Here is a 27857-nt window from a genome sequence, read left to right on the forward strand (position 1 = left end):
GCACGGCCTTTCCACGGCCGGGGGTAAAGGGCGGCACTCTCCGGCAGCGCCTGTGGTGCCCCTGTCCCGGAGCTCCGCTGTACCTACGCCGCTGTGCCACTGACGGGGGTGCCTTACAGTGTAGGTAAATCTACAAGAAATGCAGGCCTTGCTGCGTTTGATTATGTGTTTGTTTTTAAATTTAGGTGGGTTATCACATACCGTGGTTGTTTAAAGGGAAAAGTTTTCAGTGGGAGGTCTCGGAGAGCAGATTTGGAGGATGACTGCGTTTGAGTGGTGAAAATGTCAGCAATTTGCTTTAGATAACTATTTGAATAATTCTGCTTGTGTATTTTAGTTCCTTCTTGCAACTAAAATAGATTTGTATCTGGTGTGTAATTTGGGCATAAAAAATAAATTAAGGGTTTATTATTAATCTCTTTTACCAGGTTGTTAGTGCCTAATAAACTGAGAGAATAAGTGTGTTGTAAGAAAAGTGTGCAATGAGCTGTACGCAGTGGTAGTTAAACACATGGTGCTATGAGGGACTTCAGTCTATCTATGCTGGAACTCTTACAGTGCTGTAGAGAAAAATGTTTTGATTTTGTATATGTGTGCAGGGATTAGGGGATATTATTTTGGGGATATTCTGTATTGGGACATATTTATCTGTGGTGTGTAAGCATTTAAAGATGTTGATATTCAACCAGTGACTGTCAATGCAATTCAAGTGTGGCTTCTTTTGCGACTCACAATTGAGATTGTCATGGTGTAGGGTTGCGAGGTACATTCAGCCATAGCAGTGGGAGGGAGGAAGCAAACAAAAAAGGGCTTCTGTTTTTTTCTGGATATCCTAATCTGCAGCAGAGGTAAAGCAGTGACACCCCAAAGTGGGAACTGTTGCTGTTCAGCTGTTCTGAAAATCTCTTCTCTGAGGTTTTCTGAGTTGGGCAGTGTGTATTTTGTGGCATTTAGGTGTCTGAAATTTGGTGTGTAGCCTGTAGGCCAGGAGGGTTTGCTGTTCTTGTGTAATGCAATACATCTCCACACCTATCTCAGAAAATGTGTCTGCATAGCTGTAACAATGGTACTGAAAGTAACTTGTCAGACCAAGAGTTCCATATTTGATGAATGATGAAATAGGTAAGCATTATTGGCTATTGAAAAGGAAGAAAAGGATAGAAGAAAAGGTGGAGGAGAACTTGATTATTAGCCAGTTTTGCCTTCTGAAAAGGAAATCCATACTTAATAGAAAATAATGGTATTTAACACAGTAAATCCAACAAGTCATTTATGTATCTATGTGCATGTGATTAGTCACTGCACAGTGGTGTTTGTACATTGCCCTTTAAGGAGCAATAACTGGGTGGTAAAAGTAATATCCATGTACAGCCATTTCAAACATAGCTAGAGCAAAATGTGGAGAAAATGCTTTCAAGTTCAGGACAGAAAGTGTGCAGTGTTTGGAGCTGGATTTTGAGAGTCTATAGTTGCTGCCAGTGAATGGCTGAAATAGCCTTAAGTTGCAATTTTCTCTGTCTTCTCGGGAAATAATTTTTAAATTGAGAGATTATTCAATTTGTGGTTATAGTGGAGATAGTTGCGTTGTGCAGATTCTTGCATTAATATCCCATTTTTCAACTTTTTTACAAAACATGGATGGATTTTGATTTATTAGGAGAGACATTTCTTAAAATCTATGTCCTTTTCAAATGCCAGACCGTTCTTTCCTCTCTTAGCTGAGTTAATTTCTGTCTCTGATTTCTCTGTATAATAACAACTTCCAGATATTCTCTCTTTTCCTCAGTTTTGTCCCCCGGCTTTGCAGAAATTGGAGTAAAAGCAATGGTGGAAATGCTCTTATGCACTAAGTCCCTCATGCTCTCTGTGTTGTAATTGCCATTAGGAGCAGATTTGCTCCTAATATCAAGACGTGCCCATTAAAATATTGGCAGTTGATTATTTCTTAAGTTTTAGCTGTCATAGAAGTTTTTAGCTGTCATAGAAACTAAAGGTGCAATGCCATTATAATTTTGATAGATAGAAGTAGGTTTTGATAAATTGAGAGTTTCTGTGAGTCTCCTGTAATGTATGTAAGGTCAGAACTAAGAATGTCAGTGTGCTTGAGAGAATTCCTGATTTACATTCCAATTCAGGAGGGTTTCAGCATTTATAATAACTGTTCATTAACTTGTTACAGTATAAATTGAGACCTAGGAGTATTTCTGCTTCCCTTTAGGTGGTTCATTTGGGCTTTTACAGTAAATCCTTTATTATTAGGGAGTGTGAGTTTAGATATCCTAGTTCCTGGAAAAGCCTGTGCTATGTATTCTATAAAAGGTTCTGTGTACCATGCAGTAGATAGTCTGGAACAGTGTGTATATAGCTCAGGAGTTTGGGATTGGAGGGAGGGAGTGCTCCTTGCTGACTTTACCAGATGTTCACAGGTACCTGTTGAGCTTTTCAGATGTGTCTGTGTTTCTCAGTTCTCCAGCTTCTGAGTAATCATAGCAGAACATTTTGAAAGCCTTAAGACAGTGTCCAAAATGATAAATTTAAATTCAAAGAATTGTTGAAAAGTGTTTCTTCATACATAATGTATTGGAATATGGCACTTGTATTTCTTACAAAGTTACTTCCTAGCATTGCTGTAGGAATGTACGCTTGTAGAATGTCATGTTGCTATTCCTTTATGTTTGCACGTATGTTTGCATCATGAGATACCCAAAATATGGTTAGAAACTCTTAAAAAAATTTATATAGCAGTATTTTCTTTCTCCTTAGAATGCTGCACATTGCTTTTAGGATTTAAGAAGCTCTACTCTGTTTTATTGACTGTAACTCAGTTACAATATTTGAATGTGTGACTGTTATTACCTGCATTCAGCATTTAGCAGTTAAAAGTTTTTGCATGTCAACATTCTGCTGACAGTTATCTTTTTATTTTAGTGTTAGAGAGAAGTTGACCATGACAACCTTCCTGGAATTTATCCAGCAGAATGAGGACAGAGATGGAGTTAGATTCAGCTGGAATGTTTGGCCTTCAAGCCGTCTGGAAGCTACAAGAATGGTAGTCCCTGTGGCTGCCCTCTTCACGCCCCTGAAAGAGCGGCCTGACTTGCCTCCTATTCAGTATGAGCCAGTGCTGTGCAGTAGGACCACGTGCCGAGCTGTTCTGAATCCCTTATGGTAAACTTAAAGCATATTATTGTTCCAGTTCTTTGCCTTAGAATCTTGGGAACAGTGCTAGCTGAACTGTGTGCAAGATCTGGTGTATGGAAGTTCAAGTACTCCTCACATCATTGTACAGTGCAGACTTACAGGCCTCAGAAGGTTCTGCACATAGATTTGCATATGTAGCATATTTACTGAAAACATAGCTTTCATTTAATGAGTCATTTCAATGTACTTAGTATTGATTAGGTATGTTATTTTTCTGCAACTATAAATATTGGGATTTAGTATACTCTTGCATTTTGCCTCTAGAAAATGGCTTAGGTAAAAAGTTATAATGCTCTATCTTTTGAGCTGTTGGACCCTGATATAGTTTAATTTCCAAGTGAAATAAACTACACTTATTACTGACATTAGTTCATCTGTGGACCAAAGCAGGTTATCTGTTTTAGTTAACATCAGAAGTAGGCATAAAAAAGGGTAGAAAGCTGTTTAAGCTTAAGGATGATGTTGGCACAAGCTGAAATGATTGTGGACTAGTCATGGGTAAGTTTGGGTTGCAAGCAGAGGAGGTGTTTCATATGTCTTTCCTGTCATAGAAGTATGGAAAAGAAGCAGAATGATTTCTAGGTTGGAGTTTGATAGGCAAGGGAAGGGTCCTGATTGGTAGAGATTAGACATGATGTCAGAGAACCTGTAGAACAAATTTAATGTTATGAACGACTTGTCTCTGCTTGGGAGAAAAGACAGCTTCAAAGCAGACGTAAAATTGTGTTTCAGTATTAAGCAGCCGCAGTGGCAGGTTATGCTAGGAGTCAGACTTAGTTGAAGTTAACTTTTCCAGAAGAATTACCTTTTTTTGAGGGCTGGAAGAAAAACAATGAAAAGACAAAGTTATAAAGAGTCAGATGCCAACATTCAGTGAACTGTGTACATTTTTCCTGTGTTGTATGTGCTAGTAACGACTGGGTTTTTTTCCCCTGAAAGGGTGGTTAGAAGCTGAGGAGACTTTAGAAGCCTGTGTGGCACTTTGGGCTAGGTAATTTGCAGCCTCTATAACTGGTAAAGACAATTAGATAGCAATAGGTCTGTGTTTTGTTTACAGTATACTGGGACTTACCTGAAGATTCAATGATATCTTAAAAGTGTTTTTGCTCTTGTAGACAGGAGAAGATGTAATAGCAAAAAGTGTACATTGAGAACTATTAAGGTGACTTTCCCTTAAGATGGGTAGGACTTTAAACCATCTCTGTGGCGTGAAGATAGAATTTGCATTTTTTATTTTAACTGTCTGAATACTAATAAAAATGTAGACAAAAGGAGGTAGACTCATCATTTGAAAGCAATGTTGTTTGGGTTACAGAGATAGCTGTCATGTTGGAACCTGGTTTTTTAGGGCATAATGTATATTCAGGCTAGTCCCACAGTCTGACAGCTAATAGATAGAGGCAGAAAAGATGAAAAATTCAAAGTTAGGGAGAGTTTAAAAGATATGCTAAAACCATGGATAAAGGCTCTAATATAGGTGCTGAGTCTGTATTTTTAAATTTCTTATTTGCATCTTTTTCCTGACAACCATTCTTTCTCTCTAAACACAATACTTTGCCTGATACATCTATGTAAGGCTCCAGATGTTATTTTCTGTTTGTAATATGGGTATTTAGGAGAAAGTATATTTGAAAGAACCTTTTTAAAGTCAGTGTGTTTTTTAAAGTTTTAAAAGACATGTATTCTAGGGACAGTGGAAGAAAATGAATTTTTCATGCTATATAAACTTTTCCTGTTGTATTTTTATAGCCAAGTGGATTATCGAGCAAAACTCTGGGCTTGCAACTTTTGTTACCAGAGAAACCAGGTAAGAAAAATAAAAAACAGTATATAGAAAATATTTTTTATGAGGTGAAATGAAAACCTTGATTTTTCAAATTACAGTTAGAAACTGAAATTGACAGCAAGAGCAGGAGTGTGCAATTGTATCTTCAGACATTGCATTGAGATTTTTTCCGTAACAGCAATAGTGAATATCTGTTTAAAAATATCTGTTTTTCTTTCCTTTGTAGAAATTATAATCTTTTATTTACATTTAATTTCTATGTTTTTATTTGCAGTTTCCTCCTACTTATGCTGGCATATCTGAAATGAATCAGCCAGCTGAACTTTTGCCTCAGTTCTCCAGCATTGAATATGTAGTACAGGTAAAATCATTAAATAGAATATTGAACATCTAGCACCTTGCAATATACAAAAAGAATAAATTTCCATTTTGCTTCTTCACTCTATTTTAGTGACTGTGAGTATTTATGTGCTTGTTAGTAGATTGAACATTGGTGCCATCAGTGGGAAAAGGAAAACATTTTATAAGAGCATTAGGATGGCTTATAAGACTGGTTTAAAAAGAAAGAGAGTTCTCCTCTAAAGCTGACACTTCTGTTAGGTCTGTGTCTTTACAATGAGTTTAATTTGTTTGTGTCAGGAGACTGCTTACCTCTGTTGCTTGCTGAAGTAATACGAGTTCAGATTTTACTGTTCATTCACCTCTCATTAATAATTTGAATTTAAGTTTGTGTTTCAATGATGAGTAGCTAGTTCTAGTGCTGTCTGGTTTAGAGACAACAGCTAATACATATTCAATTCAGCTGTTTGAATTTTAATACTCATCCTTTTTCAAGACAGAGGTTACTTGAATAGAAATAAAAACTGGACTTAAACCTCTAAATTGCAAACATTTGTAATTTCAAATTTTCAACCTCCAAATTAATTTTTGAGGACTAAAATTTGTAAGACCTCAGTAAGGCAAATCATAATCTGAGTCCTCACTGAAGTGTGACAAATTTTAATGAAAGGAAGGGTGAATACTGAACAGAATCTGTACTTTTTGCTGACTCCTATAATGCAAAGTAAATGGAATGTTTGCTCATACTACAGCAAATTTAGTTTAGATAGAATAAAAAGTACTGATGATCTCTAGAGTAAAATCAGGAGGTGAAATGCCATGGACTGTCATCAGGCTAGAATCTTTTATAATTGCGAATGGTTTTATGACTGTTATGTTTACTTGGAGCAGTAAAAGGTCATTGTATTTTAAAAGATGTATATAATTGGCTTATGCTTCAAAATTACTTGATATCCTGAAAGGATTTTTTCTTTTCTTCTGTTGTAAGCATTTAATTTTTGTACGGACTTCTCTTTGGTGGGGGTTTTGTTCTGGATCCTGCTTACCAATTGAGAGTTAAGTTAAACGAAACATTGACATTACTGGTATGACTAAAATTACAACATTTATAAGATTTGCCTTACTTGTTCATTTTTGATCCTTTAAATATTGTAAGACTTGTTTTTCATATGGTTCTAATTTTGTTTCTCAAAGCGTGGTCCTCAGATGCCATTGATATTTCTTTATGTTGTGGATACATGCATGGAAGATGAAGACCTGCAAGCTCTGAAGGAATCCATGCAAATGTCCCTCAGTCTCCTGCCACCAACAGCATTAGTTGGTCTCATTACCTTTGGCCGAATGGTGCAAGTTCATGAGCTTGGCTGTGAAGGAATTTCCAAAAGTTATGTCTTCAGAGGAACAAAGGACCTCTCTGCAAAACAGCTTCAGGTAATGAACAGAAGCAAACAAAAAGAAATCATTTAGGAGCTAATGGTGAAATAGTCCATAAACAAATTTTGTAATAAAATCTTATTTATTTGGCTACAGGAAATGTTGGGGCTTACAAAAGTAGCTGTTGCACAGGTTGGTCGTGGTCCTCAGGTGCAGCAACCACCACCTTCTAACAGGTAATCTGCTTTAGACATCTTAAAACACATACCTTGACCCCACTAATGTACTGGAAAACCTAGGTTTTATGATCAATAAAACAATAAACTGACAGCCAAACTTCTTGGTCAGGCACAAATTTACTAGTAGACTGTTCTTTCCTACAGTTTGTACTGGGAAGAATTGACTCAATGGGTAATAGTAATATTATCTGGATGATTTTTGGAAGTGCTCTGAGAGGCACTTTATAGATACATAAATAATAATAATGATTATTCTGTTGATTGGTGTTCCAGAAAGTGTTAATAGATGCATTAGTGCTCCTTATGCAGATATCCAGTTGTGCCTTCCTTTTTTCTCCCTCTTCTATTCCTCTTCCCTCCCCTTTGGTCTCTCATTTGGAAATTGCAGGCCGGTGTTTGATTTTCCTGTGTATTGCACAGTGACATAGAAGAAATTAATGAAATTATTGAAAGACAGTTTTGTTGTCTCTGCCCTCAAAAAATTAGCTGCATATGTAAACTGCTTGCAGCAGCACAGAAGAGATCTTACAATGTTAATTTTTCTCCTGAGCTTTGATTGTCACTAAAGTAGGGAAACCTTTCTTTTTGAAATTCATAGGTCATCACCTGCTCTGTTCTTTTGACTAGTTAAGGTTCTTTCTGGGTAGTGGTGGTATCTCTTAAGTCTGAAGGTTTCAGTTTTGTGTGCTTTTTGTTCTACCTCTTAAGCTGAGTGTGTATGTAGGAATTCCAGACTGCTTTATTTTGATGAAGCAGAGACACTGGTCTGAATTCAGACCAGAATCTAGAGTTAGACGTCTCAGATATGTCTAATATATTGCTAGTGAGCAATTGATAAATTTTTTATTTAATAACTTAAATCTATACTTCTATGTATTTGTTTTCAGATTTTTGCAACCAGTGCAGAAGATTGATATGAATCTTACTGATCTTTTGGGTGAACTGCAGCGGGATCCTTGGCCTGTTCCACAAGGGAAGCGGCCCTTACGTTCTTCTGGAGTGGCCCTGTCTATAGCTGTTGGGCTCCTTGAGGTAAAAGCTTTAGCTGCAGCTGTGCTAAACTACAGCTAGATAATTTTCTTAGAGAAAAGCTTCCACAATCAATATGTAAAAACCTTACTAATTGGTGTGTATTAGTTTTGTAGGATGATTCTGGTGAATCTCATGCCTTACATGCTTATAATTTCATAGACATTTACATATTTTAATAAGGCAAAATATGAGACTTTGAATTACTGGCAGATTTAACTTCTGTGAGTGAAAAAATGCTGCTATTGTTGCAATCTTATCAGTGTGATAAATATCCACATATCTAATTTTTTTGTTCAGTTTGTAGCAAAACCCAATGGTCTTATTTGTCTTTTCTTTCCTGCAGTGTACTTTCCCTAATACTGGTGCACGCATAATGATGTTCATTGGAGGACCAGCAACGCAGGGACCTGGCATGGTTGTAGGGGATGAATTGAAGTTACCTATAAGATCATGGCATGACATCGAAAAAGACAATGCAAAATATGTTAAAAAGGGTACTAAGGTAAGAGATGGTCATGGGATCTCATACATATTCCTAGTAAGTAAACATTTAAATTGGTGGGCACTGTAAAATGCTATTAGTAATAGCAAATGTATAAAGAGGTGGGAATTCTTCACTGGACTCTGAATAGTGGTATGTCTCAAGAATTTCTTCAGAAATTTCAGGATATTAAGTTAGGACTTGTCTAGCTCAAATTAAAGTCCTTTGGAGTGTTTCTCTGATTTAATTCAGAAATGTATGTGATCAAATGGTGTATCTAGTGTTGTAAGGCTGGTGCTTCTGAGACAGGTGCTCAAAACTGTCTCTGTAGTTGGGGAAAGATTAGGCTGTGGAGTTTAGTCATATCTAATTTAATTTAAAATGTACATTTGGGTTGGTGAACTGCATCCAAAACTTGTTGAAGTCATCTTGACTGATTATAATGGGAGCTTAAACAATTAGCTCAGTTGCAGGCATTTGTAGACGCTTGAGATTAGAATAATAAATTCAGTTCTGTGCTGGATCTAGCACTAAACCCAATGTTTAAAAGGAAGATGATCGAACTAGTTTTCTAGTTTAAATAGCAACCACTGTTCTCTTTAGTGGGAGTCAAGCTCTCAGCTGATCAGGAAAAAACCCCCAAGTGTTGAAAATTCCAGTCTTTTTAACTTCAGGAAAAATATACTTTTATGTGAATAGAATCTGATAATGTTGTTTTAGAAAAATTTTGTGACTTTAGGATTTAAAGTGAAGACGAGGAGAGTTCACATTGTAAATTGCTATGAACTGTATTTTCATCTTGTATTTAGCATTTTGAAGCCCTGGCTAATCGAGCTGCAACAAATGGTCATGTTATTGACATCTATGCATGTGCATTGGATCAGACTGGTCTACTGGAGATGAAGTGTTGTCCCAACTACACTGGGTATGTGTCTGTTTTTTTTTTTGTAGTATATAAAGATGCAGTTTGAAAATTGTTAAACAGGAAGCACTTGCAAACAATTCGCTATTTAAAAAAACAAAGTGTAAGCAGACGAACTGTGATGGCTGTATTTGTACTGGAATTTTAGAATATCTTGGCCTCTAGCAGATTTGTCACCACAATTTTTGGTGTGGGTTTGCTGTTTCTTTTAATGGGATATTTTTGGGGCTTGAATAATGTGGGTATCTTTTAATTAAACAATTTATCAGATACACTGTTTCTGTTTTTCCGTGTGTATCTGTGTAAGGGGCAGGTTTCAGTAAAGATGAAGATCTGTCCATATTTTTCTTGTTCTTCAGAGTGGTATAAAACCTTCTTTCTGCTTTGCTTATGCCACTCTTTTATATATTGTTGTTTATAGGTTCAGCTAGTGGTTTAGATGACTATCAAGGTTCAGCTCCTGGGTTTCAGGCCAGCTTGGCCATGCTAATCACTGCTTCTCTTCAGAGCTGTGTGTATAGCTTCAGCTTGAGAGCTTTCACCATTCAGGATATTTATGTTTAAATTTGATTTTACCTGCATATTTGACTCCTGTTCCTTTTCTGCATCAAACAAACCAGAGTTGTGTTTTTGTTTATACTGTTTTGCTCTTTCTGTCTGCTCCTGTGACTCACCCTATTTCTGGAGCCTTAATGTATATAGTTTGTTTATTTCTCCTATAGCTCTTCTATTTTGGTTTTGGCTACATCATGCATACAAGGAGGAATTTCTGATTCTATCCATGTCTATTTTCTTCCATTTTTTAGTGTCCATCTGGAAACTTCTTTTGGGTGTAATGTTTGACCTATTGACATATTTTACTGAAATTTTTTAATTAACATTTTTGATGGCTGAGAATAATATCTCCCATTAATATTTTCTAAAGGCAGAATATGATATTTCATGGCAACTGTTGCACTTACATCCACAGAATGTGGCTAAGCATAAAGATAAGTCATGCTTCCTGAGCATAGATTTAACCCTGAAGTAATGAATGAACTACACAAAATACTATTGTATAGAATGATAACTATCAGAAGTAAAGACTTGGTATGGCAGGATCTTAAGAAATCCTTAGTTTTGAAAGTCCACTACGGTATTTCCCAGTGAAAGATTTTGTTTCATACTGTAATGACCTGAAGATGCATAGGGCAAGAAGCCCACTTCAAACATTCATCCTTAACATTGTAGCAAAATACTAATTTAACGTTAGTCTATTTTAAGGAGGTAAAAATATGTCTCACAGTGAATTGTCTTTAGTTTTAGCCTTTAATAAAAACTAGCTATGTAAATAATCTAACTCATGGATTTTGTTTGTTTGTTTTGTTGTTGTCTAGAGGCTACATGGTAATGGGAGACTCTTTCAATACATCATTATTCAAACAAACTTTTCAGAGAGTATTCACTAAAGATATGCAAGGACAATTTAAGATGGGATTTGGTGGCACATTAGAAATAAAGGTAAGCATACAAAAATGTAGTCTGTTAGTGAAACAATGAAATAGGATGGCTACAAACTGGAATCTGCCCTTTTAAGGAATTTTTAGGAACTTGCTAAACAGATGTATTAAGCTTGGCCTGTACATATCTGTACATAGTCCTAGCTATCTTTTTGTAGTTCTGGGATTCTATAAATGTGAGTTAAGTATTATGGTAGTCCTTCTCACCTTGCATTCAATGTGAATGTTTAGGTATTTATATCAGTGGTTTCTTGGTTTTACGTAAGTCCGTTTCTCTATGTACTCCATGACAAAACTTCTTTCACTTTCCATCCTTATCAGAATCCATTCTGGCATTTTAACGATGTTTTTTGCCTTCACCATTGTGATAAGCTTAGAGCTGAATGTGCTGTAGGTTCAGGCACTGCCTTCCTTGATGTTTCTGGAAAAATATTCCAATCCCATATTGTAGAAGAATATGAAGCTATTTTCATTTTTGGTAAAATTCTGTTTAAATTTTTACTAATAGGACAAATAGTTGAACCCTCTTTTTTTTTCATATACATTTTGATGTGAATTTTGTTGAAAGATCCCAGAAAATGTAAAAAGGGTCCCCCAGTTCTAGAGGGATGTACAGATCACTTCAAAGAGGAAAGTGACATTGGAAGAATATAAATAACTAATTTAGCTAAATGTGTTTAGGATATAGAGTAGAAATTCTTTATCAGGTGTGTGTAGGCTTATCTTACAGTACGAAGTCTTCAGTTCTAATCTTACCTTTGAATATTTTAATCCTTTCATTAGATAGGAAACATTACCCCATATACTTTCTAGGCTCCTATGTTTATACATCAAGCAGCTTTTTTCCATGTTTTAATTTATGTTCATGCTGTTAAGATATACTAATTAGTATAGCAGATAAACATAACTAAATGTAGAATCTGAGCACGTGAAAAGTGTCTCCAGATGTATCAAGCATTATTATAACCTTTCCCAAAGGTATCAGTAATGTAGTATGCCTTGAGATTTTAATTATCTAACAATAAAATGAGACTGAATTCTTTAGCATGGCATGTTAATGTATATTTTTATTTGAAATATGAAGACTTCAAGAGAAGTAAAGATTTCTGGAGCGATTGGACCCTGTGTCTCTCTCAACTCTAAGGGACCTTGTGTCTCAGAAAATGTAAGTAAACTTTGCTGAAAATAAAGGTAATGTCCTACTATGGAAAAATATGATTTAAGATTTCTGGATTTGAAGAGAGGCTGAAATTTCCATAAATGGAACAAAGTGGTCACTTTTTACCGATTTTAAATTAAATACATGCAAGCTTACATTCATTACTAGGTCAGATTCAATTCTATTAGACCTTGCAGATCTGTTGTTACTTGTTTAGATTTGTCCACTTGTTTAGATTTAGTTGCTTTAAAATTATTATACAAAAGTTAATATGATGGTGTAGCAGAAACCAAGTAGAAAATGAGTTAGCATGCTTTATTGTTAAAATCAGAACTGTGTCCTTTTATCCAAACAGAACCATAAAAATATATTTTTTAGAAAGAATTGACAGAACAGGAGGACACAAGACTGGAAACATCCCTTTTATCTGAACTCTCTCTTCCCATTTCTGTAGCTGTTTCACCAAATGCACATTTAATTAATTGATTGCAAGATCCATCTATTGCAGGCTCCTCAAGTAATACTTTTAAATTATATTAGACTTAAATGTTTATTTTCTTATCATTTAATATTACTAACTTTTGATTACCAATAAAAAATAATTCCTGTAAGTGACCAAAATATCTTACATTTGAGAAGTTTCACTTTTGTTCCTAAGAATCTGCATAGTAGAGCACTTCCCAGTATGAAACTGCTCACAAATGGCCTGCTTTAATCAAGCACTTCTATTCCTTAAATTTTTCTTGTATTTATGACTGCATCTTTGTGAATATAAAGAATTCAAAATAACCAGTATTTCTTTTTTCTTGGTGATCTGGTACAGATTTTTTTCATTTCATTGAATATATTGCAATAAAATGAAAAACCCCAAAAATAAATTAAGTGTACATATCCTTATTTAAGCTACATATCTAATTCATAGGAAGTAGTAGAGATTCACTTGTGAGATTGTCTGTTGGCTTTGCAGTTATATCATGATTAATTTTTATTCCAAACCCCTTTTTGTTGAAATTATCTGAATTATCAAATTTGAACATGAATAAAATGAGTGTGTGTGCAGCTCATTTCAGTGGTAACTGGACAAGTCCTCTAGCCATAATGCTTTCAAGTCAATACAGAAACAGTGCCAATATTGCCAGCATAGTTTTCCTCAGAAGTTTTGTTTGGTTTCCCTGTGTCCATTATGGATGATGGGTTACTTTAATTGGTTTTGCTGGATATTTATGTTGCTTTGATGCCAAAAAGGAATTGTCAGTTGAAATACATAGCTATCTGTGCACAGTTACCTTGCTAGTTACTCGAGACTGTGTAACTTAGTAAAATACAGCATGTAAGCTATTACTTAAAGTTTTACTGCTGCACCTTAGAACAGACATTCCACTTGCACGTGCTTTTTGCCTCTGCTTAAGCGAAATCTGGTATTTTCCTGTTTCTGACTTGCTTTTTCAGTCTTTTTCTAATGCCAGCTTCTGATCTTTCTAATGTATTAATTATTTAAAACAACAATCTCTTTGTTTTAAAATTATTCCTACATCCACCACCGCAGTTGCTTTGCAGGAGTATTTGTTTGAGAAGGTGACAGAGTGAGCAGGGAGAAAGCTTGTGAGAGTAGTTGCAAACAGTTACCTATAGTGGCTAGATGCGGTATTTCACAAACCAGGAAATACTTCTGGTTTATAAAAGTATTACAAAATCTTTCTGCAGGAGATTGGAACCGGAGGCACTTGTCAGTGGAAGATTTGTGGTCTTAATCCTACTACAACACTTGCACTGTACTTTGAGGTGGTAAACCAGGTAATAAATATTTGTCTACTTATCTACTAAACACAGTAATCTTACTTTATATGCCTGTCAAAGCTTGCATTTTTATGTGATTCCCCCAAGCAGAGTAGCAGGGATAAAAATGATGTTGCCATTTTGTGTTGGCAGAGTTTAGAGGTGGACAGTAACTGCTTAATGATGGGCTAATCTTCTTGTTTGTGATAATGACCACTAAAGAACTCTACAAATTTTGATTTGAGTTTGTAATCTCTTAATTAATTTTTTTTTCCAGGGTGTTACTTAATGAATATATTTTAATTGCATTATGTGGAAATGCTGTAATCTGTGTATTTAGAAGTGCTTTTTAATATTTCTCTGATGTTTTAGTTACAAGGTAATTACTGCATCCTGTTACATTTTAATTTATTGCTCAGTATTTGCAAGCAAAGATTGGTTTCATTGAAGTGCATGAAGGACAAATAGTCTGGTTTCCTGTTTCCCTGAGGGAAAAGAGGATGAAAATATGAGGAGCAAGAGTGGTACTCATTCTCACACCATTTCTTATTCCAAGAAGCAGCTTAGGAACTGAGCTGACCATAGTTTCTATATATTTAGTATGCTGTATTTCACAGTTTGTTATATAAGCAAAGGTTTGAAAACTTGCACTTACATTAGCCAGGTTTTGGTTTTACTTCTTGTATATTTATGTTGGGCTCATTTTATTGGTAGCTCCAAAACCAGCCTAATTATTTAGTGTAACAGTTGATTTCAACTCTACTTCTCTTTTGAATTGTTTATATAGCATGTAAGCCTGTATTTTCACTGAGCAGAGTTTTGAAATTTCAGTTTACACCTGGATTCCAATCTTTGTTTTGACAGTGCTGTTGGAGATCCACTGATCAACATTTTAGATTAGTATCAGTTTTCTTGTCCTGTAATTCCAGTGAGTCATATGGTGTTAGAATGTGGTGAAACCAGGAATTGTAAAACGTTGTCTCTGTAAGGACATGGGTAAGGAGAGAGCATTGGTTGCTTTAGGGATATCTGGTGAAGCCAGCAAGTGTTTCTAACATCCCTGAACAATCTCCAAGTTGATTATCTGTGTGTAGTAAAGGTACTCAATGTAACAAAAGCACCAGACAATGCATTAATATAACTTGGGCCGTCTATTGGAAAGGATTTCTAGTAATTAGTTATACATTTCCAAATCATACTGTAAAATCTTGAGATTCTCTTTCATTTTCTTTTCCTTTTGTACTTAGCACAATGCTCCCATTCCTCAAGGAGGACGTGGTGCAATCCAGTTTGTGACTCAGTATCAGCATTCCAGTGGACAGAGACGGATCAGAGTGACCACAGTTGCCAGAAAGTATGTTTTACTTGTGGTGAATAATTTTTGAAAAGTCAGGGTGTGTATCTATGTATATGCCTTTTACTTTGTAGATTTTGTAAGCAGTCTCTTGTTTGAGGCAGTTTCCTCTCTTGTTCTGTGGACTGTTTTTTCTCTGAGAGGTTACAGTGGCTGTATAATGTTATTGTAGGAGTGCTCTGAGGAAAGCCAAGTGATTTTAGACAAAGGGGAAGATCTGAATTAAATTCTGTGGCCTAAACTGAAGATATGTTTTGAGTTAGAGAATGGCAAAAATCACTTCATAACTTAGCTGGAGAATGCTAACTGCAGTTCAGAGGGATGTAAATACCTGGTATTCCATGTATAACCTTTACCTGCAGTTTCCTTGATTCAATATACTTCACAATTTTAGGACATGATGTTTAATATTTTGAATACATTTTTCAATGTCCAGTGACTTTTATTTACTCTAAGCTGAAGGAGGTCATTGCTTGGTTAATTAGATGGAAGATTCAGTTTATTGAAAAAAGCATTGCCCTAATTGTTGAAAATACTATGTTGGTAACTTAATTAGTTATATTAGTAGAATTCTGGTGACTGATGGAAGGTCTAATTAATAGTTTACTCTATAAATTAAAAAGAACTGGCAAAATGCACAAGAAAATTGCTTATGTGGGAGTGTGTGATTAGATTAGTGGATGGTGTTTTCTGTAGCAACCTTTCATCATTAATTTTTTAAAAAATATGGTACCTGTTCTATTAGTGACCTTATATTTTATTTCACTGGTTGCATGGCATCTGTACAAATAAGGAACATTTCTAATTAAAGAATGGTTAACTGGGAGGCTGCTCATTCTATCTGTCTAGTAGATTTTTTGAAGCTTCAGCATGAGTTTGTTAAACTGCTAACTGTTAGGGTTTCTTTGCCTTAATTTTGAAGGGGTGTTTTGACATTGGATTTTTCTCCTTTCACTGTGATGCGAATCCTTTTATTTTTATTTTCCAGCTGGGCAGATGCACAGACCCAGATTCAAAACATTGCTGCATCTTTTGACCAGGAAGCTGCTGCAATTCTCATGGCTAGATTGGCAGTGTACAGGGCAGAGACAGAGGAGGGCCCTGATGTGCTGAGGTGGCTGGACAGACAGCTTATACGACTGGTAAAACGAGCTGTACTGAATGACTCAGATGGGTTTCTTGCAGACACATACTGTTCAGTGATAGTTTATTTTAAAATAAAAGTAAAAAATGAACGGAATGCTTAATTTCCACCTGAGGTTATACAGAATTAGCAAAGATTTTCTATTTTAAATTTAAAAAAGAGCAGGTGTGTTTTCAGTTTATTTTTCATGTATTTTCATTTATTTACGTTTCTCAACATATCATAATTGCCAGGAATTAGGAGAAATTTTAGCATGTGATTAGCAGAAATTAAAGTTTTCTCTACTTTCTGTTGTCTGTAATAATATTGTAGAGTAAATAGTTTTTGCCAAAAAAAAGGCAAAGTACCTAGAAAACCATATGGATTTTTTTAAAAGTTCCATTTTCTGTTTGTTTTAAAAAATGTATTTTAATTTTTAAGTAATTAATTATTAATAATTTAAAAAATTTCTTCTGGACTGTTTAATTGTCTAGGTCTGCTTAGTGATTTTAGAGGGAAAAACAACCAACACACGAAGTTCTTAAAGCCTCTTATATAAGAAAATCACTGCTTGTTAAAAAGAGAACTTGTGTCTGTTTTTGCTAGGTTTCTGTTTGTTTACAAAGCTGCAAGCACCACAAATCTTGTGCCTGTTAAAACCAAACTTACAGTAATGGCATGACCATGCAAGTGTATTTCTTAATAATAGATTTTCTTTCTTGTTTACTCCAGTGTCAGAAATTTGGAGAATATCACAAGGATGATCCAAGCTCTTTCAGATTTTCAGAAACATTTTCACTTTATCCACAGGTGAGTTTGTATATAGAAAGGTTTGTCTATAGGGATGGAAGAGAATGCTCAGTGAAGAAAGAGTCCTTGCAGCACTGAGTACAATAAGGCGTATCAGGATGAACAGACCCCCTGCCCCTAACTACTGTCTGGCATGTGACATAAAGAAAATCACTGATGTTGTCTGTGCTGCTGTGTCCCCTTTTGTCCTCTGCCCTTACAGTTAAATGTCTAACTATGTATATTTTTTGTTTCTCCTACAATGAAATCCTTATCTTGCCTGAATTTGTAATTCATATAATGGCACTTTTAAAAAGGTTGCTCTAATGAAGAAATTCAGAAAACGTGAGGAAAATAAACAGATTTGCTTTATTGTTTCTCTCCCATATGATTTATGATACTGAACAGAAAAGAGACACTTCTCTGTGAAGTGAACTTGACCTTGACTGTATTAAACTTCGAATAGTTTCTTTGCTAATAATCCATTCTGATAAATTTCTCCCTTCTCATAGCTCCGGATGCTTCACTTCACTTTTGGACTCTTCACGCACTTCTATATTTCTGTTTCAGTTATGTACTAATCTGTTTGTAGGCATTATGTGTTGTGTAGAGATTGAATCAGTGGGTGGAGAATTTGTTTCAGCAATGAAAGCATGTGCTTTTACTAGCAAAGTTTGACTTTGCTGTGGTTAATGTTCCTTTTTCTGTTCACGTGCTGTAGCTAACTTAGTTGTGGAACAGCAACCTCCCTCACAGAAATGATAGAACTTACAGTAAAGGAAGCATTTTAAAGCTGCTTTGTAGGTTTACCCATTCTGATACCTCTCTTACTGTCATGGGAGTGTGTAAAAACTAGCAAAGGTGCCTATAGAAATTCAAAATGTTAAAGGAGCTGGAATTCAGTTTTGTTGTGACATTGGTCTCATGCAGTTTGTGGAAAATATTTCTCTGCTTGTACAACTATCATTTTGATCTGTTAAAGTTCAAAACAGTGGTTCTTGTTTTGCAGTTCATGTTTCACTTGAGAAGATCTCCTTTCTTACAAGTTTTTAACAACAGTCCGGACGAGAGCTCCTATTATCGTCATCATTTTATGCGTCAAGATCTAACCCAGTCACTTATCATGGTTCAGCCAATTCTTTATGCCTACTCTTTCAATGGACCTCCAGAGGTATCAGTAAAATAACTCCATAGTGGGTTAAAAGGTACTTTGTTGAGGAAGAGCTGATTGCTGTCTTCACTGTTACATGTTACAAAATGTATTGGTTTAAAATTTATTGTATGAGAAATAACATTTAATTTAAAGCAGCTATGAACAAGGCATATCTCAGAATTTTGATGTAGCAGTCTTGAGAACAAAAGTCACATTGTAAAGAGGTTAAGGATGGTACTTTTTTGTTAGTTTTTGAGAGCTTTTTTTGGCTTTGTGGAGCCAGAATGTAAATATAAACAAAAATTATTTTTATTTGAAAATTTATTTCTTTATGATTTTATTAAATTTTTTAAAATTTATTTTTAAAAAATATTTTTTATTTGAGTTTTTTTTTAATGTACAGAATTTCCTCGATTTTATTGCCTTAATCCAAAGCTTCTAATTTTAATATGGTTCCCATTATGTGTAGATTTAGTACAGAACCTTCCAGCTGACCTTGTCATGGCACATTCTGTATAAACCTAAAATAAAAAGCTGGTCTTCCAAGAAGCTTCTGAAGGAAGTGTCAGGCACTTCTTTGTGTCAGCAGACAAAATGAAAGTAGTTTGTTACATAAAAGAGAGTGAGGCAGTAAAGACAAACATAGTAGTCGAGGATCTTGGCAGGTTGTATTTCTAACTTTTTTTAGGATTTTTTTTTTTTAGATTATTCATGAGGATATAAAAAAAGACTTTTAGAAGTGGAGTTCAAATGAAAGTAATAAGGTGGTTTGTGAAGAGCAGCTTGCAAGTCTCCCACATATGAAAACCAAGTAGTTCCATTGGTGATTGAAGGATAAATATGATTTAACAGGAGCTGATGTCTCAGTGTAGAATGAATAATATTTGTTTCTTGATTCTTGGAATAGTTAACATTTTTGTTATGTATAGTAATACTGATCCAGTTAAATTATATAGCACTGATACAGTGTCACTGCCCTTAAAAAGGTGACTGAAAACCTTAAATATTAGATTTCATAAATCATGAGTATTTACTATATACAGTATTGGGGGATATATAGGCACAGTACTAATATGCTGCAAGAAGAAGACTTAAAAAAAACCCCAAACAACCCACAAACCCTATCTTACACTTGAATAACTGCTGAATCCTTGTGCATTGAAATACAATTCAAATTAAAGGCCTTGTATGGGTAAATACAGAGGTACATGAAAGACTAGTAAAGTGCATAATAATGAAAGGGGTTTCAGCTCTTGAATACATTTTTTATTACTTTCATGAAGTTTCAGATATAGAATCAGGCAGGATAACTTCAGAATGAAATTATGTGGGTTGCAGATGTGTAACATGAAAAGGAGCAAATATGGAGCTTTAGTAAGTGATTGAAAAAGTTCCTAAGTTACTGATTAAAAAATCTGACAATGCCATATGATTGGTCAATTCTGCATCAGTTGATAAATTTTTAATTTATTTTTAAATCTTAGCCTGTTCTTCTGGATAGCAGCAGTATTTTACCAGATCGCATTCTCCTTATGGACACCTTTTTCCAAATCCTTATTTATCATGGAGAGGTAAGAGTTGTCATTTCTTACACAAATACTCTTTTTCTGTAGGAGTGATACATTATGGAAATCACTGGAAGTCAGGCTCCATTCTCATGCACCTACAGTGCTTGACCCTCTCATCTGCATGCTGACAGCAGAGTCCTAGTTTGTGTTTGTAGTTTGGTAGTTTAACATGTCTGTATGCAGATATCTGACATGACTTGACATCTTGGTCCTGTTTCTGATGACGAGTTTGAGATGAATTAGCTTTAATATGCACAGTATTTTTTTAGATCAATATCTTTCCTACTTTAGAGAGTGTTGTACCCTGCCTCCCCCTCCTCCCCACTTTTCACTCATTTATTTTAGACCTTTAAATTGGTTCTTCAGGGATGGGTAGTCAGAGCACCAAGTTTATAGTTACCCTTTGTCTGTACTGTCCTGGAGGAATGGAACTGCTCCGGGCAGTTTGGTAGATAGACATTCCTTAGTAATAAAATTAAAGTGCTTGTGACTTGTTACTGCTCTGCCTCCCTGGAGGAATTGAGCTGCTGCTTTTTACTGCTGCTGCTGCTTTGCAATTGTAAATGGTTCATAGCTGAGAATTTGAAAAATACTATTCTGGATCGTGTCCTTGTAGCTGCACTGATAAAAATATTTACTAAACTTCAACACTTCTTAAGTAGCAGAATATTACCTCATTGTTGTAAGGTGCTGTCAGCAAGCAGCAGTGGTGGGCTGCTCCCTGAGGGAAGGGGAACGGGGGCTGAGCGTCACTGCAAGGCAGGCAGGGTCTTGTCACTGAGGACCTGTCCCCAGTGTACCTGAGCAAGGCAAGCAGAGCAGCTGTGGGCTGTAGCCAGACTCAGCCTTCAGTCCAGATCACCAGACAAGTTCATGGGGATGAGGCAGCTCCAGGTTCTGGCCATGAAGTCCCTGAATGGGGGGTCCAGATCAGTAGGTACATGGCCTGGTCCAGGCCTGTAGCTCAGGCAGGAGCCAGGAATGAGACCTCAGTTTAAAAGCAGCTGCCAAGCAGAGGAGGGAGAAGCCCCTACTGAGGGTCCCTCCAGAGCTTTCCTAGCAGCCCCTAGCAGGGCTTTTCTAGCAGCTGCCTGTGTCAGTGAGCTGACCTTGGACAGCCAGCTTCTCTCCTAGAGGGTGGGGAGGTTGTGCTACAGACTCTGAAGGGTATCAGTATAAATACTTATTTCTTATGTGTCATAGACATGCATATTAGAGAAGTGTAAATAATATCTTTGATCTCCTCCAAACAAAATACTTGGCACGTAAAAGATGACAAAAAAAGAGGAAATACAAATCGACCACAAATTGTTAAGAATTTGAAAAAAAATCTAGTAGCATATTACCTGCACATCTTGGCTTTTAAAAATTAACTTGCATACTATAGGGCAGAAAGGGATGAGTGATAGAAAAGAGGCCAGCAATGGCACATTCTCCTCTGAAAAGACCTGTGTATCCTCTAAGAAAGTTTGGTGAATCAGTTCTAAACTTCTTTCATTCCCCTGTCCCCAGACCATAGCACAGTGGCGTAAGTCAGGGTACCAAGATATGCCAGAATATGAAAATTTCCATCACTTGCTACAAGCTCCAGTAGATGATGCCCAAGAAATTCTCCATTCCAGATTTCCAATGCCCAGATACATTGATACAGAGCATGGAGGAAGCCAGGTATGGTGAAGTGTATGTTATATAATCTTGGAAATATGTTAGTAGTTTTGTGAGATATCTTTGGTAATAAACATCCATTTCTCTGCTAAAATATACATAAATTGCAAATCAATGTTTTGACTCTTAAAGCTTTTACAGAACAAGAAATTTAATAGTAGCTTTCTCCCTAATTTGTGAATCCTGCTATGTATTACTGTTTTAATCATTCTGACTTGAAGTCTCAGATTCTTTGTGTAAACTGTGTAGGACAGAAAAGGCAGTACTTGTCTGGGTCTCTGAACCAATACCAGAATTACTATTGGTGTCATTTTTTAAAATCTTATTAATTGTTGATATTCACATTTGCCTTGCTAGTGCTTGAAAAAGACAAAAGCTTACTTTCAGCTGCATCAGAAAGTTGTTAGCAGCTCTTCATTAGAGCTGTGGAATCAGCAAGTGGCTTTATTTACAGAGGTGCTGTTTGCAGTGTCTGTATCTCTGGATACTAGAAATGACATATTTCATACATATGCAATTCTTTTCTGAGTGCAGGAGAGTTCTGTTTGAGAAGATCAATTTCTTTCTTTGTTTTATTTTTTTAAAGGCTCGATTCCTGCTTTCAAAAGTAAATCCCTCTCAGACTCATAACAACATGTATGCGTGGGGACAGGTGAGTATGCATCTGCTGATGAAGCTTGTATACGTGATTTTTCCCCGTTTCAGAAGGCTTGTGAAGTGGCACATTAGGTACATATAAGTAATAATGCGAAGTTTTTGAAACTGAAAAAGAAAGGCAGTTTTGGCCTGATGTGACCAAAATTACAAAAGTTAAGAAAAATGGGCTTTATTTCTTCAGACAGAAATGATCTGGTTTACTATTTTAAGCTTCTGTTAGGCTGCTTTCATGTCTAGCCTACTTTCTTAGACAGTATTGTCTTAAGACTATGGGTTTGATGTTTGCCTGACAGAGCCTCTCAAAGGACTTTGACTGAAACAGTTTTGCAAAGTTAAAAGCAGATATTTTGTTGAGGCAACAGATAAAAAGATTTGGAATAGTCACTGATAAGTGCACTTACTGCCTTAGAACTAAATATTCTGAGGCTAGACAATGATTGATTAAACTAAGTATACCATTTACAATTCATTAAGCTTAACTTCACCAGTAATTAAGTTTAATTTCATTCTGCTTAGTAGCAGAGATGCAGATCTCACCAAACAGTGTTTCTGCTTTGGAGGGAGAGAGGAGCAAACCCATCAGCCTGTCTGAAAGGTAGAATCATATTTTTGTCCACACCACGATAGAATTAGAATAATTTTATACCTGCTGTAGTCAAATAGGATGCTCCCTGTTGCTTCTGTGAAAGATGTAAGAAGGGCAGCCACTTTATCATTTTCATATTGGTGGGTGTGTTCTTTCATATATAAATGAGTGACAGTGAGGGTTTAGGCAGCTTTGGTTAGGCTGAGCTGTCTTGTGGATGAAAATTGCTCAAGGGCAGAACAGAATAGTAACACTTCAGTATTGCTTCTTCTGCCTGACTGAGCCATTAGAAAGGCTGCTTGACCTTCACCAGGTGGCCCTCTCTTTAGGTCAGCATGTTGCAGCCTTGTGTTGTTATCTTCCTGTCCACCTGTATCACAGAGCTTTAGATCTCATTGCTCTCAATACCTTCAAATACTGGAAATGAAGATGCTTTCCACACATGAAGTCTAAGGGACTTTTTTTGCAATAGGGGAAATAAGTGTTGAAGGTAGTTATAAGCAAGAACTGGAAAATACACTGATGCCAGTGTACTGATGTTTTCCAGAATTTCTGTGGCCTGGTTGACCAGGAATCAGTTTTCAATTCTTGTCTTTAGGAAAAAATTTGTGTTCAGAAATTAAATGTTCTATAGCAGCTTGTATTCTTGAATGGTGCATCTCTGTTCTGTGATCTCCTTCCACATTTATCTTCTGTAGTGAGTAAGTGCTAGTGCAGTGTCATCTTCTCATGCAAATCTAATGGCATCAGACATTTGAAGCTACATATGAACTGTGCTCTTAGTGTATCTTGCTAAATGTTGTACAGTATTGAAGTAATGAGTGAGAAAGCTCTAAAGCAATTTTATGGCAGTCACTTTGTCAAATAAGTTTTATCAGGCTACGTTTTCATAGGGATGAATTTATTCTAATGAAGCTTCTGGCAATGAACATCACTGAGGTCCAGAGTGAAAAAACTTGAAAATTTTGTACAGAGTCAGGTCCAGCACAATTTGAACACAAATCCCAAATTCTTTTGTTTCCAAAGTTGGTAATCTAACCAGCAGTTCATTAGTGCTTCTCTTCATCTTGTTTCCCCTCAACATACACACAAATGCAGTAGTTTAGAAGGTCTTATTTTTAATTTAAACATTACCTGGAATTTTTTGAAGTTTCTGCATTTCCAGCAGTACAGGACAACTGTTTTCTGTTTGTTTGATTAATAATCAAATGAAACAGTATTCCAATTGTAAATACAAAAAAGAAATCTTCAGCTGATCTGTAAGATAATATTTCATGCTGGACAGGTGAGACTGATACATCTTGCAAAAGATAGCTGTCCATTTTAATGCTGAAAAGAATTCAGTTCTAGGGTAACATAAGAAATGATGTATTAACCTCCCCAGAGTCACTGCACTATGTGTGCTCAAGGTAATATGCTAGTACTTGATATGGTAGCATTTGTGGGTTTTTTTTGTGAAAAAAAGTTGAATCAAGTAGTAATTATGAAATGAGCAGTGTTATATCTGGGAGAAATGTAAAACTGGTTTGCGGCTTTCTCTTTTTTTCTCATGACATTCCTGGATTGTTTCATATTTTATTTTGTGTGCAACTGAAAGTCCACATTGACCTGAAGAGGGCACCCACACACCACTGAAAACACGCTTCAGGAGGTGATGGATTGCCTAGTTTGGTTTTTAATATTCTAAGTAAAGATTTTCTTTAACCTTTAGCAGGCAGGTGCCTAAATAGTATAGAAAGCATTTTCAGAAAATAATGATAAACTTTTTGTGCATCTCTGTTATGTGGTTGGTGTCTGAAGATGCAGTTGAAATTTTCAGAAAGGACCTGTGAGTACTGATTGACAGTTGCTGAACATGAGCCAGTGTGTGCCCAGGTGGCAAAGAAGGCCAGTGGCGCTCTGGCTCGGATCAAGAATATTGTGTCCAGCAGGACCCAGGGAAGGGATTGTCCTCCTGTGCTCAGCACTGGTGAAGCCACATCTTGACTCCTGTGTACAGTTTAGGGCCCCTCACTGCAAGGAGGACACTGAGGAGCAAAGCTCCATTTCCCTTTCCTGGAGTGTGTCCAGGAAAGGGAAATAGAGCTGGTGAGGGCTCTGGAGCGCAAGTGTTGTGAGGAGTGGCTGAGGGAGCTGGGGGTGCTTAGTCTGGAAAAGAGGAGGTTCAGTGGAGACTGTATTACTCTGCACAGCTACCTGAAAGGAGCCAGGTAGGAGCTGGTCTCTTCTTACAGGTGACCAGCAACACAAAAAGAAAAAATTGCCTTGATATGCCAGAGGACATTTAGAGTGGATATTAGAAAAAATTTCTTCATAGGAAGGGTTGTCAAGCATTGGAATGAGAGGTCCAGGGAAGTGGTAGAGTCACCATCCCTGGAGGTATTTAGGAGTTGTGTAGATGTGGCACTTTAGGGACATGGTTTAATGGTGAGTTTGGCAGTGCTGGGTTAATGGTTGGACTCACTGACCTTAGAGGTCTTTTCTTCATAAATGATTCTATGATTCTTATATAAGAGAGCTCAGACAGCATTTGACAGACTTGGAAGTAGAACTTTAATCTCATCTTGCTGCCATCAGATGATAGCTAATTTAGTGTGCCTTCCCTGAGAGTGGCTGTGTATCGTAGTGATCCAAGAAATCTTGCTGCACTTGGATTTGTCTCTTGGTTGTTCACTGACAACTGTTTCTGGCCAGGTTGCAGAAAAAAGCATCTCATTAGGACTGTTGAGTTCTGAGCATCGTCATTAGGACTTTTGTGTCTGTGTTTTGGAAGACTTCACAAGAGTTCCGACAGGTCTGGTTTTATTTGGAAATATGGATGCTTAGTACCTTTGAAAAGGTTGAATTGTTGAGCTGTACAGGAATTCTTCCTGTATCTATAAATGGAACTAGTGGTAGACTGGTCTCAAAAGACTTAAGGGAGTCACTGTGTAATATTTGCAGAGTTGCCAACTGCTTGTTTATTTTGACTTTGTTAAATTTGGTAAATTTTTTTAAAAATGGTAATTAAAACATGACCATTTTGAGCTTCTTGGATTTGTGAAATTGCAAGAATCCACCCAAAAGGTTTTTTCAATTATTTTGTGATCTGATTGCTCGTGACTTTCAGCTGCTTTTGGTCTTTCTCTGAGGTGGTAGAGAGCCACAGTAGAGAATAGGCCCACCTCTCTTTGGGAAAGCCAGATGACCTTCACTTGGTGTCAAATCAGACCCTTAGGGGATTTGTTTACTTCTTTCACCATTTTGATATGTCTGAGCTTCACTGACAGATACTGATTTGTTGGTTGTGTTATTTGCATATTACTGTTTCTCTCCTTTTTGCTCTACTGAGGCAGCAATGATGCAGGAACTGTGCTGTGGAAATTTTATTTACATGTAGAAGTTTGTAAATTAATATTTGGCAGCTCTCAGGTTTTGTATGGCTGGTGTAAAGATCTTGCTATAAAGCAAGTCATTGCTCTGTGTGTTAATGGAAGACAATGTAGTTGTGGTTTATGCTTGAATTCATGTAAATGTATGAAAATTTATGTAAATGTACAGTCTGCTGGGTTTTTTTGTCAGAATTTCAGCAATGATATGCTTCTAAGATCTTGCTAAATTTATTAAATGTTTATTCAGTGGAACATATTGTGTCTTAAAATGCTTTTTCTTCACAATGTGTATAATCAGTTCTCTTTTTTTCCCGTATTTCATAGGAGTCTGGAGCACCCATTCTTACTGATGATGTCAGCTTACAAGTATTTATGGATCATCTGAAGAAACTCGCTGTCTCAAGTGCTGCCTGAAATTCTGCAGTGCATTAGAGGCACAGATAAACTGCAGCCATATTTCAGCTTTTTTCTCCTTTACCCTTTTCCATGTCTCTCTTGACAGAGTGCTCTGATATGCACAAGCTGCCTGACTAGATGTAAAGCAGTGTTGTTTTCAAAGAAAAGCTTTGTTATCAGCAAATGTTTTAATGTGAACTGCAGTTTGTAAAAATTACAGGTAGTAGATTAAGTTATAAGCAAAGGAAAAAGAGCAGTCATTTTGATTACTGTGATACTATAATTACTTTGAGATCATTTGCAACAACTTTGACATGTGATTTCAGTTTCTTGTTTGAAATGGTTGGGGTTGATTATGCTCTGCAGTACAAAGGCCCATTGAACAATAAAGGAAATCTTTGGTGATGTCTGGCTTTCCAGACTGCCATGTGATTACTTTTGTTCACTTAATCTGAGCCTGAAGTGAACAAAACAACAACAAAAAGCCTATAAGAATAGTATTAACTCAGTCTTTTGATTTAGGCTGATGAACTTCTATTTCCTGCAGAGATATTACTGTTCATGAGTTGTTTAGTTTAGGGGTATTAATTTCAAGTATTTCTTCCCATTTACCCAATTTGATTCTTTGGGAACAGAGTTTTTCTTTATTTTAAAATAAAGATTTTGAACTAAAAACATATAAACTCCACTGTTGTACAGAATTTAAATCCACATGTATTTTGACCAAAGTATCAAACACAGTAACAGGTGAATATGCTAAAAGTTAACACTTTCAGCTTGAGCAAAGAAGAAAGCCTACACTACCAAAATGAACTAAGAGAACAGGCTTGATTTTTGTCTTCGTGAGTATAGTTAAAAATAAAACTTACCTTTTTTATTATTGCCTTATAATGTTATTACACTAATGCATGACACTGCACATCTGCTTTTTGTTTCTGCATCTTTTTTGTTATGAATTCAACAGGCTTTAGTTCTTGTTGAAACAGTATTACATAGAATATGATGTAATTAATTTGGAATTTAGTTCATACTTGATTTTTTGAGGAGTGGATAAATTAGTAGGCTTTCCCATTTACTTGTTGAAGTTTACACATAAAATATATGTTTACATTGGTAATATAACATTTTGACAAGCAAAGATGTGAAGTGTGGTAGTGGGCAATAAAAAATGTGCCAAGTCTAAAGAAATAGAGAGTTCATAGGAAATTCAGTTGTTTATTGGTGTGATAAACACAAAGATGGTTTTTCTGTTTTCTGTTAATTCTTAAAAAGTTGATTCAATCATTTGCTCTCCATTTCTTTGATCTAAATGAGATGATCTCCTTTTGCCTCAAAACAAATAAAATACATGTTTTTTCTCTCACTTTTTGTATTTATTGTGCTGGTT

General features: G+C 36.1%; 1 protein-coding gene across 1 annotated transcript; it reads left to right on the forward strand.

The window, feature by feature from the left end:
* Nucleotides 1-2933: 2933 nt before the first annotated feature.
* SEC23A (Sec23 homolog A, COPII coat complex component) lies at nucleotides 2934-27833 on the forward strand. The gene is made up of 19 exons (XM_005417481.1): nucleotides 2934-3168; nucleotides 4951-5008; nucleotides 5262-5348; nucleotides 6521-6757; nucleotides 6857-6936; nucleotides 7827-7971; nucleotides 8315-8473; nucleotides 9262-9377; nucleotides 10751-10874; nucleotides 11958-12038; nucleotides 13737-13826; nucleotides 15056-15162; nucleotides 16151-16304; nucleotides 17018-17095; nucleotides 18084-18245; nucleotides 19712-19798; nucleotides 21308-21463; nucleotides 22047-22112; nucleotides 26399-27833. Exons 1-19 carry the CDS (start codon nucleotides 2948-2950, stop codon nucleotides 26486-26488), a joined length of 2298 nt encoding a protein of 765 aa, XP_005417538.1. The 5' UTR covers nucleotides 2934-2947; the 3' UTR covers nucleotides 26489-27833.
* Nucleotides 27834-27857: the final 24 nt, after the last annotated feature.

This window comes from Geospiza fortis, unplaced genomic scaffold (genome assembly GCF_000277835.1).
Source record: "Geospiza fortis unplaced genomic scaffold, GeoFor_1.0 scaffold54, whole genome shotgun sequence".
NCBI lineage: Eukaryota > Metazoa > Chordata > Aves > Passeriformes > Thraupidae > Geospiza > Geospiza fortis.

Excerpts from the sequence above, each read along its gene's own strand:
- SEC23A (XM_005417481.1), top strand. The coding sequence starts at position 2,948 with ATGACAACCTTCCTGGAATTTATCCAGCAGAATGAGGACAGAGATGGA. Across the intron at positions 8,474-9,261 it reads ATGTTAAAAAGGGTACTAAG|CATTTTGAAGCCCTGGCTAA; the intron begins GTAAGAGATGGT and ends TCTTGTATTTAG. Across the intron at positions 17,096-18,083 it reads CATTTTCACTTTATCCACAG|TTCATGTTTCACTTGAGAAG; the intron begins GTGAGTTTGTAT and ends CTTGTTTTGCAG.